General features: G+C 40.1%; 1 protein-coding gene across 2 annotated transcripts in view; it reads right to left on the reverse strand.

Annotated features, from left to right (window-relative positions):
• Window positions 1–684: 684 nt before the first annotated feature.
• Window positions 685–17,285, reverse strand: part of LOC119790905 (metal transporter CNNM3) — a 38,566-nt gene continuing 21,965 nt past the window's right edge. The window contains exons 7-11 of one of the 2 annotated variants that reach the window (XM_038296655.1): window positions 10,534–10,703; window positions 10,170–10,266; window positions 7,130–7,260; window positions 5,310–5,436; window positions 685–942 (exon numbers count right to left, since the gene is read on the reverse strand). In XM_038296655.1, coding sequence (XP_038152583.1) covers window positions 893–942; window positions 5,310–5,436; window positions 7,130–7,260; window positions 10,170–10,266; window positions 10,534–10,703 — 575 coding nt within the window. In that variant the 3' untranslated portion in view covers window positions 685–892. Of the gene's footprint in view, window positions 943–4,394; window positions 5,083–5,309; window positions 5,437–7,129; window positions 7,261–10,169; window positions 10,267–10,533; window positions 10,704–17,285 lie in introns of those variants that run through there. The other variant, XM_038296656.1, reaches the window with a different exon arrangement.

The raw sequence follows: 17,285 nt of genomic DNA on the forward strand, positions 1-17,285 counted from the left end.
ATAGCGTTGATAACCCGACATCCTCTGAACGAGTTCAGTCGAAGCAAAAATCTGACCTGCAGCCTCTTTGGATATTATTTATCCAATCTAAAATTAGGATATTTTTGTGTTTTTAACAGGACAGAAACATAATTTTTGTCTTCCGATGCAATTCAGACAAAACACAGCTTTAAATCTGCTTCTTTCAAAGCATTCAGCGGCTCTCGGCCTGAATGAGAGGGAATCCGGTCTACATGTTTACATGGCAATACACAGGAACATGAACTCTAGGTAAAATGTCTACCATGTACCCAATGAACAACTTCGTCTACTGAAACGGAACATCATCTTCTTCAGGAATCAGACACAGTAGATGAGGACCGGTGAAAGCAGAGGAAGGGTGTTGACTTTTTCTCCAGAACATCATTGGATGAAACAGTTACCATCTCATAAGTTCACTTACTTTTCCAGCAAACGGTGTTATTTTTGGTTGCTATGCAGCATTAAATGTTAAAACAAGGGTCCTTTTTAATGAAACAGTTCAGATCACAGAAAGAAACCAATCAATGCAGAAAACTAAATTATCCCAAGGTACACACATCTTCTCATGTCACTCTCTCTCTGTTTATATATATATATATATATATATATATATATATATATATATATATATATATATATATATATATATATATATATATATATATATGCATCTATACAGACATATGTACACATATGTATAAAATAATGACTGACTTGGATCACATAAAGGAATGTAGATGAACATGAGAAGTGCGAGCAGTGGATCTACTTAAATAAAAACCTCTCTTTCTCCAGTCTGGTCCAATAACTAACATCCAATGACGAAGATTCATCAGTAAAAACTATCAAGATGGTTGAAATGTTCTCTGTGTTACCCATGAGCCTCCTCTTCTGTCGAGCTCTCCTGCGCTCTGCTGCTACCTGTGGAACCCGACCAATGAGAGGAGAGCTGAGGTGAGGTGAGAGGTTTAAAACAAGAAGGACAGCCCTTACACTTAGAGGGGTGCTTCGGGTCAGGAGGGTGAAGGATATGAAGGAGGACAGAATGGGGATTTACTTTGTAGAGCATCTATTCTGTCTGCTTCTAAGCGTCCCTGAGGTGATGCCACATGGTGACTTAGTGAACATGTTGGACGTTATCAGCTCTTTTCGGTAATGGATCCTTCTTGTTTGGAGGTCCAAAGCAGAGCTGTGTTTTTTTCAGTTAGTTTATAGGAGGAAGAGAAAAAGAAAATTGATATGTCTTGGCAGGATAGAGCCAAACTGCATAGAATATATGGCTCAGTATGAGCGCAACACTAGGACTATTGTGAACCCAACAGTGGCTACGGAGGCAATAGTAAAACGAAAATCAACTACTGATCTGAATAATGGCAGGTCAACACTGATAACAGAGCCGCTGGCAAAGAACAAGGAGGGTTCAAACCTGAATTGGCTTTGTAGATATTTCATGTGTTAGGCTGGCCAAGCCCTGCTTTGGCTACTTCCTTTGCCTTCTATAAGCTTGGCTGCCATTGTTCTTTGGACAGAATGGCATTGGCCTCAAATAGGTTTGCTTTAGCCACAAGCCTCAGGCTGGCTGGCGTTCGCCTCAGGCTGGCTGGCGTTAGCCTCAGGCTGGATGGCGTTAGCCTCAGGCTGGATGGCGTTAGCCTCAGGCTGGCTGGCGTTAGCCTCAGGCTGGATGGCGTTAGCCTCAGGCTGGATGGCGTTAGCCTCAGGCTGGATGGCGTTAGCCTCAGGCTGGCTGGCGTTAGCCTCAGGCTGGATGGCGTTAGCCTCAGGCTGGATGGCGTTAGCCTCGGAGTGGCCGCCGTTTGCCACATACTGGCTCCAGTTAGACTCAAGCTGGCTGGCATAAGACTCAGGCTGGATGGTGTTAGCCTCCGGCTGGATGGCATTAGCCTCAGAGTGGCTGCCGTTTGCCACATACTGGCTCCAGTTAGACTCAAGCTGGATGGTTTTAGCCTCAGGCTGGATGGCATTAGCCTCAGAGTGGCTGCCGTTTGCCACATACTGGCTCCCGTTAGACTCAAGCTGGCTGGCGTAAGACTCAGGCTGGCTGGCGTTAGCCTCAGACTGGATGGCGTTAGCCTCAGACTGGAATGTGTTTGCCACATACTGGCTCCGGTTAGCCTAAGACTGGATGGCGTTAGCCTAAGGCCGGATGGTGTTAGCCTCAGATTGGCTGACGTTAGGCTAGGATAGGCAGGTCTTAACACTAGAGGGTTGTGACCACGCCTAGCTTGGACCAACACTTTTAAATAAAAATTGAAATAAACACAAAAACAAACAGAAAACGTATCAAGAAATATGGCTGACAGACTAAATCTTAAAAGAATCAGAAAATGCTTTATTACCGAGTCGTGTTTTTACTAGATATGGAAAAGCAAACTCACTCTTCACATAAATAAATATGGGAGAAAATATTAGATTAAAATTGCATGATAAGAAAACCCTGGCAATTATGGAAATTAGGTCCCATTTTATTATTTTTTCGTTTTTGTTTTTCCCTTAAAAGAGAAAAGCATCAGTTGCTGACTCAGGGTGTTTATTTCATTAATTTTACTGTTCAAAATGTAGAGAGGGGAACCAACTTTAAGTTAATCCCTATAAAAAAAACAACCAAATACAAAGGAAACTCCACAACAACAAACTGCAATGAAAATTTCACCAGCAGGTAGATGGGCCCAATATTCATAGCAACATATTAACAATTTAACTCAAGATATAAAATAGGCATGTGCATGTTTTTGCATTTTAATCAATCTTTTCTTTGACCCTTTCAGCCCCATTTTTCATGGATAATTGTGCTTTTTGGTCTTTCCTTTTTCTACAGTTTGTAATTGGTTTTTTATGAAGATGAAAAAAAATGGTGCACTGCCTACAAATCCATGAACAGTAAATTCAGTGAAAGACACATGTAGATGTTTGAACATCAGCCATATCTCTTTATATTCTGTTTTCCAAAAGTTTGCATCTATTCCAGCCCAGGCATGCTAGCTTCTTTCAATATCTAATTAGCCAGAATCGGCCGCCGTTGCCCCTGTCACACCAGCATTTGCCTGACGTACAAAAAATCGGGCAAAAATGCAGGCATACAATGGATTGTAGCGTTTTGGTATAAAGGGGGTTCACAGGAGGAAACCATCAGTTTTCCTCCAGGCTTCATCACCATCATAGGGTGACGGAGAAGGTGAGTGTGATGGATCCTTCCTGTGTTCACGCCAACGACCAGCAAACTTCCTACCAGACATGATGCTGAATCTACTGCGACTGTAAACCTTCTTTCTTTCTTTTTATTCATTCAGAGACATCTTTTCATGCAGGCTGGGTGCCTCCGGTGTAGGTACCAGATTGACTCGGGCTGCCAGATTGACTCGGGGGCCTGCGCCTTTTGATGACGTCACAATACATAATTGTTTTAACGTTTGCACAATTGCGCAACACATTTTGATTGGTCTGGACAGCTTACTAAAGTAATTATAGCGGGGTGTAGGTTTTATTCGAAAGCGGGATTGCGGTTTGTAAACGGACAATTTTACGAAGAAATTCTCCATGGTCCCTGCGCCTTCCGATGACATCACCGAATTCGCCATGGGCCTTGCGCCTCCCGATGACGTCACATTATGGCAACGCCACTCAAACAAACTACATTGAGCCCGCGGTCTGCATTTGTAACGAGAATAGATTTGTGACAAATAGAGACCGCGGGTGCAATGTAGTTTGTTTGAGTGGAGTTGCCATATCGTTACGAGTGGCGTTGCCATATAGTGACGGGCGGAGTTGCCATATTATGACGTCATCAAAAGGCGCAGGCCCCCGAGTCAATCTGGTACCTACACCGGGCGCATCGCTACCCATCAGGACACTGACTTGTGACATTTCCTGGGCATTATGCTGCCGTGCGTTTTGCATTATTTAGGCTCTCGTTGGACATAAGTTATAAATACGCAATATACACGCCCCAAATTGAAAAAATACATAAAAAGTTCAGCTATGCCAGTGTTTTAGGAGATTCTGGAACGTCAGGCATACACTGGCTAAACTGGGAAGGTGTGACAGGGCCCTCAATAACTAGGGGTGTAAATCACACTCACCATGGTGATTCGATTCAGTATCGATTTCCTGACCCAACAATTCGTGGTGTACTCAAGAATACACCACGATACGATTTGTGGTCAGTTTTTTTTCTACCTTACAGCCAGACAATGTTTCAAATTTGAAATAAATCAATGAAAGCTATAATATCGTCGTGCATTTCATTTGAGAAACAACAGAAAATAACAGAAATACTTCCGCACAAATGACTTGAACCCGCAATGGGTGCGAAAGTCATCCTCTTTTTTTCTCCGCCATTTTTTCCGTGCAAGCGGAAAGATGGTAGCGGCTAAAGGAAGAGAGGTAGGGCGAAATATGTCAGAATTACGTCCAGGAGCAAATGGATAAAAATAGACTGGAGGATAAAAAAACATGAATGGATGCTCTTGCGGACGTGTCGATGCATCGGATCGTCGGCTGTTGCATCGATACAAAATGATTATTATTTATCAGTAACCTATGACTAATCAGATCAGTAGAAGCCTCGATGGCGGAACTCATACAGACTGTGCCTGTTAGTCAATCCCACAATGCCACCCACCCTACAGACCTGCTGACGCCTCCAATATGGACACCAGAGAACCAGGGCATCACCTTCTGTGGACTTTTTTTTTTGTTAAGACAATGCATTACCGTCACATCTTTGTTTTGTGGAAACAAAGGCTGAACAGCATGAAGCAAAATATCAACAGTAGCAGGAGGAGGACAGCAAAGAGAACGGTTGATATAAAGAAAAGGTAAAAATACAGTTCAGGGGGTAAAAAAAAGCCTTCAGACATCCACAAACATCCTAAGATGAATAAAGAAAAGCTCGTCGGGGACGGGTGTTATGAGCAGGTAAAGGTGTCAGCGTTGGAGCTGGACAGTCAGCGTCTAGGCTGGCCTGGATTTACCTCATGCATAAAACCCTCTAACAGTAGTTCTCAATGGTATCAAAGAATGAAAAGTTTACGGGGAACTCTGGGAGGGCCAGAGACAAGAGGAGGCACGCAAGGAGGGGGAAAAGAAAGAGAAAGAGAAAATTAATTCAGTTCCGCTGAAGGAAAACAGGAAAGCACATTCCTAAAAACGAAAACACAGCAAAAGGCATCAGAAAGAAGAGGGAAAGATTTGAAAAAAATAAAATGTTTGCAGGTTTGGCGAGGCAGCAGACCCGGCAGGTCAGACAGCGTTGGGAGGAAAGCTACCTGGCGTGGTGTTTCTGTCATTGAGCAGCTTCGTCTGACTGTTGGGCAGGATCTTGATCTCTGGAGGATCTGGACTCTGGCCCGACCGCGACGCCATCAGAGCGTTCAGGTACTGCAGACGAGTCACCTGCAACACAATGATCCACGGTGACATCATCAGCTGCCTCAAGTCTATCGGTTAAAACTACACATTCCCTATGGAGTGAATCGTGTTCCATTATTGTTGCAAGAAAATGAACCGATGCAATTATCGGGTTTTCCTTAGATAGAAAACTTTTTATCAATCTGACTGGATGATCTGGTTGAATTGTCTCTGTAAAGAGCCTTGGATGAGGTGTTGTAAATTGGCGCTTATGGAAGTAAATCTGTGTCGCTGGGATTTGAATTAAAAATGCCACTGAAATTTAAATGTTATATGTTTGTACTTACTGTTTTAGTGTTAAAATATATTCAGAAAACAAATTTTTGACCTAAAAAAATGCATTGTCATTATTTCTACACAGTTGAAATTTCATTTATTTTCTCTTCAAGCTAAAAATTCACATTACTATTTCAAAGTGATTACATTTTCAATACTTATTTTTCAGTTAAATTTTTGAGTGTTAAAAAAATCTGCATATAAAAAAATTCAACCTTTCAAAATTCAAAGTCAATATTTTCAGCCTCCTGAGATTCAACTGGCTCTATTTCACTGTCTTAAATTCGGCGTCTAAATTCAGTGTAAAAAAGGGAAGGGTTACTTCAGGTCACAGACATTAGCAATGGATTTGGTGTGTCCAACACCCAGCCAATCCCGTTACGTTTTCTTGGCCACGTGACGTGACGCATGTGGCCCTCATACTGAAGGAAAACCAGCATTACGGAGCCGGTCATGCAAGCTAACACTGCCTCAACTACAGAAAAATGAAAGTAATAAACTCACCGTTGAGTTAGCGTTAGCTTGCATGACCGGCTCCGTGATGCTGGTTTACCTACAGTCTGAGCGCCATATGCGTCACGTCATGTGACCAATTTTTAATTCAAATCCCAGCGACACAGATTTACTTCCATAGGCGCTACATAAATAAACTGAATTCAAATGGAATTGAAAATGTGATAAAAGCATAAACCAGAAATAAAACTTTGAAATTTAGAGTAAAATCAATTTGTTTTTACATTTATATTTTAAATGGCATCTTTTCTATATATTTTTACAGATTTTATATATATATTTTTCAGTTTGTTTTGCAGATTCAGTTTTTAAAACTCCATTATTTTCAAACTGCCTTTCACAGATCACATTTCCTCTTCATGCCCAATATAAACACTCGCCATTGACCAATAAAAAGGTTGTTGCTAATGTCAACGCTAACCAATAGAAATGTGTCTTCACTCTTCCCTCCAAAGAAAAGCCCGCCCCCAGAGGTTAAGAGAAAGTGATCTGGAAACGCAATTTAAAAAGAATGCAATTCGTAAAACTCTAAACAACTGAAGAAAATCTGTAAAAAAAAAAAATTAATGCAAAAAAAAATGTTTTTATAAACTGTTATTTATAAATTTTAAATAACAAAACATAAAAAAATATAAAGAAAATACCAAGGCTTAGTCTTAAAACCTTTTTGATTAAAATATTTTCATTTTAGGATTCAGGATTTTTTCTTTAAATTCCCATTTACAAAATATTTTTTTCTTTCAACAATATTGACCCAGAATTCACTCCATAACTCCCCACCTTACAGACCAATCTTATCTAAGCTTTCCTTTATATACCTTCCAGACCCCAGTTTTAAATGCCAGGGAAGGTCCCAGTGGACAGACCCACTCCTGCATGATCCACTCACCCGTATGAGCTGCAGGTCAGTGAGCGCTCGCACCGTGTAGTCTGGACAGTAGCTGGAGGGGCTGGTGGCGTCCGTCGACTCAAAGGGATCCCTGGGAGAGTGCCGCTGGCTCGACACCGGAGACTGATGAACTGTATGTTATAAACAGAAACACAAAGTCTGAATGAACATCAGCCGCCTAAAGAAAGGACTCCCTGCACAAATAGAAATAATAAAAAGAAGGCAGAAAACAGGGTTTATACAGGAATGAGTAACTCTAATTTAATGCTCTATTAATGCTCTTAGAAATAATTTCAATTACATAAACAATAGGGGTGGAACGGTTCACAAAATCCACGGTTCGGTTCGGTTCACGGTTTAGTGGTCACGGTTTTCGGTTCGGTTCGGTATATGTTGATTGTTAGCCCAAAATCCCATAAAAATTAATGAATTGTAATTATTTTTAATCATCTGCGGAAACCCTGGATCATTTCCGCATGTTTTGCTGCTTTGAATTTAATCATCTGGCGCATGCTCTCTACCATTTCCAAGGAACTCAGAGCGGAGCGGACGGGAGCCACAGCGGGTCTGGAGCGCAGCGGGGCGGAGCGCTGACGGAGTATGAGGGATTTCGGGGTTAGCATGACATGTTGGTCATGTTGCTGTTAGCGTAAACAAAACGTGTTACACAATGCTTGCACACTGTTGCACTTTTATCCACAACTTTCTTTCCGCCGTCATCGTAGGTCACTCTAAATGCAAAGCGCTCCCATACAGCAGACCTATAAAGTGCTGCTGGTGCGTCTTCCAACTCCTGTTCTTTCCCACTCGCCAGTCCGACACAATTCTCCACAACAACTGATTTTTTTCTGCTACACCCGGCTAAGCTGCTTCGCTTCTTCTTCTTCTTGTTTACTACTGGTGGTTGGCTTTGGTCGCAGTACCGCCACCTTCTGCTCTGGAGTGTAAACGCTTCGCCTATGAGAAAAAGGAGCAGCGCTTGAACCGAACGAAACACACGCGAACCGAGCAGAGACAGTAGAACCGAACGGTTCGGACGCTTTTCATAAACCGTTCCATCCCTAATATATATATAAACATATATATGTATAAATAACATGACAAAATCATTTGTGATCTTTAACGTCGACAGGCTGCAGCCATGTCCCTGTGCCTCAGCCAGAGACAGAGCTCTGGCTGAGGCAAGCTCAGTACATATATTTACATAACTGCCAATACACACACTCTCCCTTGGAACTATCCCACCCGTACATAAAGAACTTTCTCACAGACGAACATTTGGGGGAAAACAACTCGAATTTGATCAAGCCCATTCCCTGTTAGGTTAATATATCTTTCACTGGCTAGATGGATCTCCTCAAAACAACAGTCCTCTCCTTCATGCCATGAAGGAGGCTGTGTGAACTCATTCTCATGACTAGGGTTGGGAGATTTTCATGATTCTGATTATCTTATTGATTCTGTGCAGGGTGACATTCATCTACCTTTGCCTGGGACATTTTATTTCTGCCTGCCTTGGCAAAAACAGAAGGCAGTGAACGGGAGCTGCCAGCCTCTGAGCAGCCAGGCTACCCGTCTCATCACAGTCATCTAAATCTAATGGAGAAGGCATCTGTTTAATGAAAAAACATTACTGTACAATAAACCCATCTCCCCCTGATTTAAATAAACAAGCGTCACCTTTCACTCGCCCCCTGACCTGCGGAGCAACTTTGTAACATGTTTAATAACCCCAAAGAGAGGTAGGAAATGGTTTTATTTCCAGAAATGGCATCTGATTCACTAGGAACCACATTAAGCACAGCCAGTGATATAAAATTAGCTACTAACCACCAGAGTTCCTTCCATGCTGTCGTAACTTTAGATTCAATCCGGAAGCATCAAAAACACGGCATTCGTTAAAATGTATGCCATGTTGTGTGCGCAGGTGTTTCTGCATGTTGGATGTATTTCCTCCCGCGGATTTATTGCCACTTTGCAATGATTGTAAAGCGCCTTGTTGCCATCTTTCTCTTCCTTAAAATTAAACCAATCTTTCAGTCGCTTTGACCGCTTTTGTTTTGCTTTTCTAGACTTAGGCCTGGTCACGTCGTACTTACTGAATGCCGTGTGCGTAAAAAACGTGACGCAAGTCATGCTGCCCAGCGCTAGGCTCTGATGCTGCCTGGAATTGTTAAGAGAATCGTTAAGCGAGCTGCCAAACGGAGCCATGGAACTGGAACACGGAACCGTTTCTGAACAGGAACCGGTTTTCGATTCCCATCCCTGTTCCAACCTTCGTTTGGAGCCTGTGAAGCTAAGAACAGACACATCTCAACATTTTTTACTCCACAACAATCAACCGGAACCAGTTATATCTGATATATCTGACCAAATTGTTTTTAAAAATGTTTTTTTTTCTTTAATAAAGCACTTTAAATGCCAGGATAATCAAATTTAATGAGTTTTAATGCCAATTAAGGCCTTAATAAAAAAAACAAACAATTTAATGACTTTTAATAATTTTTAAAGTCGTAGGGAAGCGGCCGTTCCAACCGTTGCATTTCCGAATTTTCACGACTGGTGCACGACTTCACACGAGTGGATAAAGTGAATGTGATTGGTCGATTATCAGGGGGGCAGGATTGTTGTGGCAGAAGGTTCGCCAGCAACTCAATGGGAAAGGAAATTATTCTTATTTCAACCATTGCGTATATTAGCTGCGACATATGAATCAACGAGCGAAAAAATTTGATTGACAGATGACCGTTGATATATGATTGGCTGTGTTCAGGCTGAAGTATAACTAACTGGCCTGCATAAGATAATGGGGAAAAAAACGATCTGACAAAGAGTACATTTATAAACATTTTCAAGACAGAATAGTTTGACATTGAAATATGATTTTCCTACGACTCTAATGACACGCAGAAACCCTGAAAAACTACATCTTTTCCACTGCAATCAGGTGGCCCTGCTGCTCCCAGGGCTGAAGACAGAGAGCAATAGCAGGTTTTATAAAGAACTGGCTTGCATCTGAGTTGTAGTGACGACATCTCACCTGAAGAGGGCAGCGTCAGAGCAGACACGCCGTAGTAAGTAAAGGCCCCATTCTCAAACTTAAGCCCCTCTTTGCCAATTTCCACCTCGACGCGGCCCTGAAAAACAAATGGAAAACATTCAGCGAGACCCAACAAGACCGCTGGAATGATAAAAAAGGGATTTTTATTTTATGCCAATTGCTTAAAATGAAAATGAATGAATAAATGTCTCCAGCTTGGTTTTCTCAGGCAAAATTAAAAAGGAACTGTTGTAGAGTAAAGGAACCTCCAGTTGGCTAAATAATGACGTAGAACTCAAAGATCTGCCCCTCATGTTTCCACTGGTTTTCAGACCTAATAAAGTAGCCTGCTGGCGCTTCCTACCTGCAGCAGGAGGATGAAGTAGTCCACCGGGTGGTTGCGGGTGTACAGGTAGTGGCTGGGGCTCAGCCGGTTGCTGTGGTCGAAGGGGACCTCCTGGTTGACGCTGGGGTGGCGGAGCAGGTGGAACAGCACCTTCTCTGAGACTCGAGCTGGACTGAAGTGCTCTACTTCTGAAGGTGGAAACAGAAGCACAGAACTTCAGTGGGTTTACCTCCATTTCTATGGAGGCAATTTTGTCCCATTATTGTTAGAAGTGTTAGGTTTATTATTTATACATCATGTGCATTGTTATTCTGTTAGTCAGATTAGACAGAGCAGAAGGCCTTCCTTCACACTGTGGATGTCACGGTGTGTACGGAGGTCATCTAATCAGGACAGCCTTCGTGTCTTTAAGAATACACAGGATATGCGCACATCTTGGAGCTGGTCTGATAGGAGAGCTATCTGTAACCCTGAGGCATAGAAGCAAGCTGCATACAGGTCAGGGCATTGATGGCGTGTCAGTTTCTGATACGGACAGCTAAGCATCCAAAAAAAGAAGCAGGAGATGACCTTGTCCGGGGCTCAATCTTCGCCGGACGCTCGCGGACGTGACTTTTGAGACCACAGCTGTGCAAGCTCCAAGCATTTTCTCTGTCCTGTAACGACCTGATCTGGAATAAACTCTGTTATTTTTTACTCCAGTTTTATAGTCCTTTTTATATGTTTTACCCAGCTTGAGTTAAGAGTAGTAAATAACTTGCTCCCAGGAAAAGGACCGTGGGGAAGCCCCCAAGGCGCAACGGCTTTTTTAGGGGACATGACTTCCTCATTTTAACAGAAGCAAAGAGCATAGAAAAAGTGAATTTGTAGAAAAAAGGCAATCCAGAAATACAACTTACAGATGCTGTTTTCTCAGATTTTTATTTTTATTTAACTTCTTCTTTTTTACAGATTTCTCATATTTTATTTATAACAGATATTTTTTTTTTTTTTTTTTTTTTTCAAGCTTTCTTTTCAGATTGAGTTTTATGAATTGCTTTCTTTTCAATTCAACCTTCTTGTCTGGGGGCGGGTTTTCCTCTGGGCTGACACAGGAAGCCACATTTCTATTGGTCTGCTGGACGTAAGCAACAATATTTCTATTGGTCGAACATGAGGAATTGCATTTGGCTTCAAGTGATGCAAATGTGATGTTTTAAAACACAGTTTCACAAGAATGTGATTTGTACAATTCAATCTACAAAAAGCACACTTTTTTTAAATATATAATAAGTTAAAATAAAGTTACACTGAAAACCTTTTTTTAAAGAAAAGATTTTTAAAAGTAATTTCTATGGAGAGATATTTGTGCCATCGGTTTGAGCGCGCAGGAACCAATCCGAGCGCGCAGTGAGACAACAAGCGCACGCGCAAAGCCGGTCTGGCGCGCGCTCAACTCTGAAAAACCCTCTCAACACACTGTTCTCGCGCTCAGTTTCATCTCTGCGCGTGCTCGAATCCGTCTCTGCTCGCGCTCGACCTGCTCTCTCTCCGCGCTCAACACCTATGGCAAGCCAAGAAGGTCATATTTCGCATTGAATTGTCGCGTTAAGATTGAAGTTAACCCGCAAAAAACGCGCGTTCTCCCGAGATTACGTCGCTTTTTACGCCGTCTTTTACCAACGAGCGCCGCCTTTTACGCGCGTCATGATAGTACCGCAAGACGCGCGTTAAATACGCGCGTTGTGTCGGTCAGAACGCGCGTATTTAACGCGCGTTTTCCTAATATGATAATGATGTCCTTCCTTCTTTTCCCACAGCCAATGCATTTGAACTGGTTGCATCCAATCTCTGATCAAGGCAGCCAGACCAAGAAAGTTCAGCGCAGATCTGCTTTGTGGAAAACTGCACAGAGCTCAATGTTGCAGCATTGCCAGAATTCACTGCATTGCCGTTTCACAAAGCCTTAACTTTAGGAATATATCCACTACTTACACTTTGCTGTTATTTTGAATCCATTCCATGCCTATTTTCACGTAAAAATGTTTTGCATCAACATTCATCGCCAACAAATGTTTTGTATTCACAGGTATCAGTAGGAATGTCTCACCACTTAATACTACCGAGAGGTGGCGTGGTGGCTTAAGTGACCGCCTTCAATGCGATTCTTTTGCTTCGTGGCGGGTTCGAATCCGGCAGAGGCCGTCCGACTTTTCCCTTTATATTCTGTCTTGTCTCCAACCAAGCCCATTTATTTATTTATTTTTTTTCTGAGAATATAATCATAAATGTAGCCTACTTCACTGTTTTTGATCCATCGCCATGCATTCTGTCATGTAAAAACTTTTTACATTGTACTAATAAAATGACAATAAAGGGGACACTTGTCTTCCAGAAAATTTGTCGGTCTGACTTGTTTTCTGTATATTTTCCTGCATATCACCAACCTTTTTCCATAATGCTTTATACAGCCATGGAGCAACTGCTGTTAAAATTAAATTAACAGGAAGATTTCTTATTAAAAGTGTTATTAGTGCAATGAGAAAAAACTTGCTTAGTTGAGCCAGTGGAGGTTTGATGATCCCCATAGCTCATGTTCTCTGTCTCCTACATATACATATAAATATATATATATTATATAATATATATATATATATATATATATATATTAACCACGTCACATAAATGTTCTTTCAGTCTGCAGATGGCGCCATATAACGAGTAGGCTACTGGCAGAGCAGCAAACAGGTGTTTGCACCAAAGCTGTACAACAATATAGGCAAGGTGTGTCTCTTTTTCCAGAGAGAACTGGATACTGGATTCTTTCATCTTTTTTATTTATTATGAACTATTATCTATTTCCCACTACCTTTGACCACTAGTCAATACCTTTACTTATGTGTACTAGAACAAGATCCAAATGTGCAAGAGTCTAATTACATTTTCATTGTGGAGTAGGAGACAAGGTATGGGTGCAGCACCTTCCATTGGGGGTGTATCCAGAAAACAGGTACTACGTTATTTAGATGTTACATTTAATTTTAACAGCAGTTGTTCCGTGGCTGCAGAAAGCATTATGAGCTTGGGAAAAGGTTAGTGATATGCAGGAAACATACAGAAAACAAGTCAGACAGACACATTTTCTGGAGGATAAGTGGCCCCTTTAATGTCATTTTATTAGCACAATGTAAAAAGTTGTTACATGACAGAATGAATGGCGATGGATCAAAAACAACAGAGAAGTGGGCTACATATATGGATTATATTCTTGGTTAGAGGCAAGAGAGAATATCAAAGGCATAGGTTTGATTTCAGCTTTGGCAGGGACACTATTGGTCTTCAGTTTCATTGGTCTAATGTCATTGGTCCTTTGCAAAAAGATGCATACTCTTTTTTTTAATGCTTAATGTGAGCATCAGGCTTTGATGTGTTTAAAGAGAACAGCATAATTTCTTCCTAGATTAATACAAATCTTATAAGCACTACACTCACTAGATGCTGTTTAGCAATGTTTGAAGCATCACTGGCTCTGATCAATGTGCAATTAGGACTTTTTTCCACTTTGAAAATGTTTGCATTTAAACTTACCAGTAAGACAGAAGGTAAATACATTCCTATTTAACCAAATATAGTCTAAATATGCCTGTTATATGTTGACGTATCGTGTTTTCTTTTGAAGATGTATAATTGTGCAGAGGTAAACAGGTGAAACCCACTCTTATTTTTTTATGTAATATGCTCTCTCTGTGTCATGCAAAATAATACATTCAACGGACGGCAAATAAATGTATTGTATTTACATGTGCACTGGAACTATAAGAGGAACTGACACTGAGGATTTTGAAATATTAACTTCACTATACAAGTTGTACATCTGGGCTGTAGTTAGTCTATGTAGCCCATTTCATAAATTTGTTCTATGGCTAAAACAATTAATCACATCTATCAATAATTTAAATAATCGTCAACTGATTTAGTAATTGATTAATCAATAACTGGAGTATAGAGCCACTAAAATGTGCCTTTAAGCCAATAGAGCGACCCACTTAGAGCAGGAATTATACCAAGATTATGAAAAAATATGTAAACATTTTGCATTTAGGACAAAAAAAAAGTTTTAGTCTGTCAATATTCTCCATCCAGAACTCCTCAAGAGGAAACGTTTCTGTTTCACCTGGGGTCATTTCGTAAAAAAATCTACTTTAAGGAACATTTGGGTGATCTGATTATTAATCAATTCATCAAAAAAATAATCAACAGATTAATCAATTTGCAGAATAATCATTAGTTTCAACCCTTATTTTATGGTAACGTTCCAAACACATTTCTTCCATCATGCAGCAGTGAAGGGCAGCTGCTTCACCATGAGGCTGCCCTGCATCATTATATCTGTTTCCTACAATCATATAATGTTTCTATTATACAAGTGCGTTTATAATAGTAAAGGATTAAATGTAACAGCCTTTTATCATCATCCTATATTGCTTGCTGTTTAAATAGCTCCTTATGTCTATTTTCTTTTTTAGTGGCATCATCTATAAACACAACACTAAGAATCAGCCAAAGTTTATTCAAATATAAAATCACTTTTAACAATTATAAAAGACAATATAACACTATCTTATCTGTAATGTAATAGTATCCAAAATAAACAGCCAGATTGAAGCATTATTTACCAGACATTAATGTACTAATTTACTTATGGACTGTGTGGAAATCTAGAAAAATAGAATCAGTGTAAATAGAGTTCCTCTGTTTGTCTTCATCCTATTTCTAGAAGTAGAATCAATTAAATAGAACTATTTTTATGTGGAAAACAAAAAAATAGAAGAACGTCAGCATCCTTCTCGTGTTATGTTCTACAAAATAAATTAACAGCTTTTATATACACCTGAACTGCCGTCAAAAAACAGAAAACAGTAATAGAAAAGAAATATTGGTGAAAGGGAATCAGAAATGTTGATAGATTACAGACTGCTCATTTCAACAGCAGTTTTCAGAACTCCTGTCTGACTCAGAATATTTTGTTTTATAAAAGAAATCCTAACTTTGGTTACTTTCATTTCTCAAGTTCCAAAAATCCAAACTATCTCCTGCTTCTTCACAGAACTGCAGTCAGAAGCTTTCGCCTGTTTTAGCCTAGAATAAGAGTGGGTTTCACCTGTTTACCTCTGCACAATTATACATCTTCAAAAGAAAACACGATACGTCAACATATAACAGGCATATTTAGACTATATTTGGTTAAATAGGAATGTATTTACCTTCTGTCTTACTGGTAAGTTTAAATGCAAACATTTTCAAAGTGGAAAAAGTCCTAATTGCACATTGATCAGAGCCAGTGATGCTTCAAACATTGCTAAATAGCATCTAGTGAGTGTAGTGCTTATAAGATTTGTATTAATCTAGGAAGAAATTATGCTGTTCTCTTTAAACACATCAAAGCCTGATGCTCACATTAAGCATTAAAAAAAAGAGTATGCATCTTTTTGCAAAGGACCAATGACATTAGACCAATGAAACTGAAGACCAATAGTGTTCCTGCCAAAGCTGAAATCAAACCTATGCCTTTGATATTCTCTCTTGCCTTTAACCAAGAATATAATCCATATATGTAGCCCACTTCTCTGTTGTTTTTGATCCATCGCCATTCATTCTGTCATGTAACAACTTTTTACATTGTGCTAATAAAATGACATTAAAGGGGCCACTTATCCTCCAGAAAATGTCTGTCTGACTTGTTTTCTGTATGTTTCCTGCATATCGCTAACCTTTTCCCAAGCTCATAATGCTTTCTGCAGCCACGGAACAACTGCTGTTAAAATTAAATGTAACATCTAAGTAACGTAGTACCTGTTTTCTGGATACACCCCCAATGGAAGGTGCTGCACCCATACCTTGTCTCCTACTCCACAATGAAAATGTAATTAGACTCTTGCACATTTGGATCTTGTTCTAGTACACATAAGTAAAGGTATTGACTAGTGGTCAAAGGTAGTGGGAAATAGATAATAGTTCATAATAAATAAAAAAGATGAAAGAATCCAGTATCCAGTTCTCTCTTGAAAAAGAGACACACCTTGCCTATATTGTTGTACAGCTTTGGTGCAAACACCTGTTTGCTGCTCTGCCAGTAGCCTACTCGTTATATGGCGCCATCTGCAGACTGAAAGAACATTTATGTGACGTGGTTAATATATACATATATATATATATATATTATATAATATATATATATTTATATGTATATGTAGGAGACAGAGAACATGAGCTATGGGGATTATCAAACCTCCACTGGCTCAACTAAGCAAGTTTTTTCTCATTGCACTAATAACACTTTTAATAAGAAATGTTCCTGTTAATTTAATTTTAACAGCAGTTGCTCCATGGCTGTATAAAGCATTATGGAAAAAGGTTGGTGATATGCAGGAAAATATACAGAAAACAAGTCAGACCGACAAATTTTCTGGAAGACAAGTGTCCCCTTTATTGTCATTTTATTAGTACAATGTAAAAAGTTTTTACATGACAGAATGCATGGCGATGGATCAAAAACAGTGAAGTAGGCTACATTTATGATTATATTCTCAGAAAAAAAAATAAATAAATAAATGGGCTTGGTTGGAGACAAGACAGAATATAAAGGGAAAAGTCGGACGGCCTCTGCCGGATTCGAACCCGCCACGAAGCAAAAGAATCGCATTGAAGGCGGTCACTTAAGCCACCACGCCACCTCTCGGTAGTATTAAGTGGTGAGACATTCCTACTGATACCTGTGAATACAAAACATT

Source organism: Cyprinodon tularosa, unplaced genomic scaffold (genome assembly GCF_016077235.1).
Source record: "Cyprinodon tularosa strain WSP-4 unplaced genomic scaffold, ASM1607723v1 ctg374, whole genome shotgun sequence".
Classification (NCBI taxonomy): domain Eukaryota; kingdom Metazoa; phylum Chordata; class Actinopteri; order Cyprinodontiformes; family Cyprinodontidae; genus Cyprinodon; species Cyprinodon tularosa.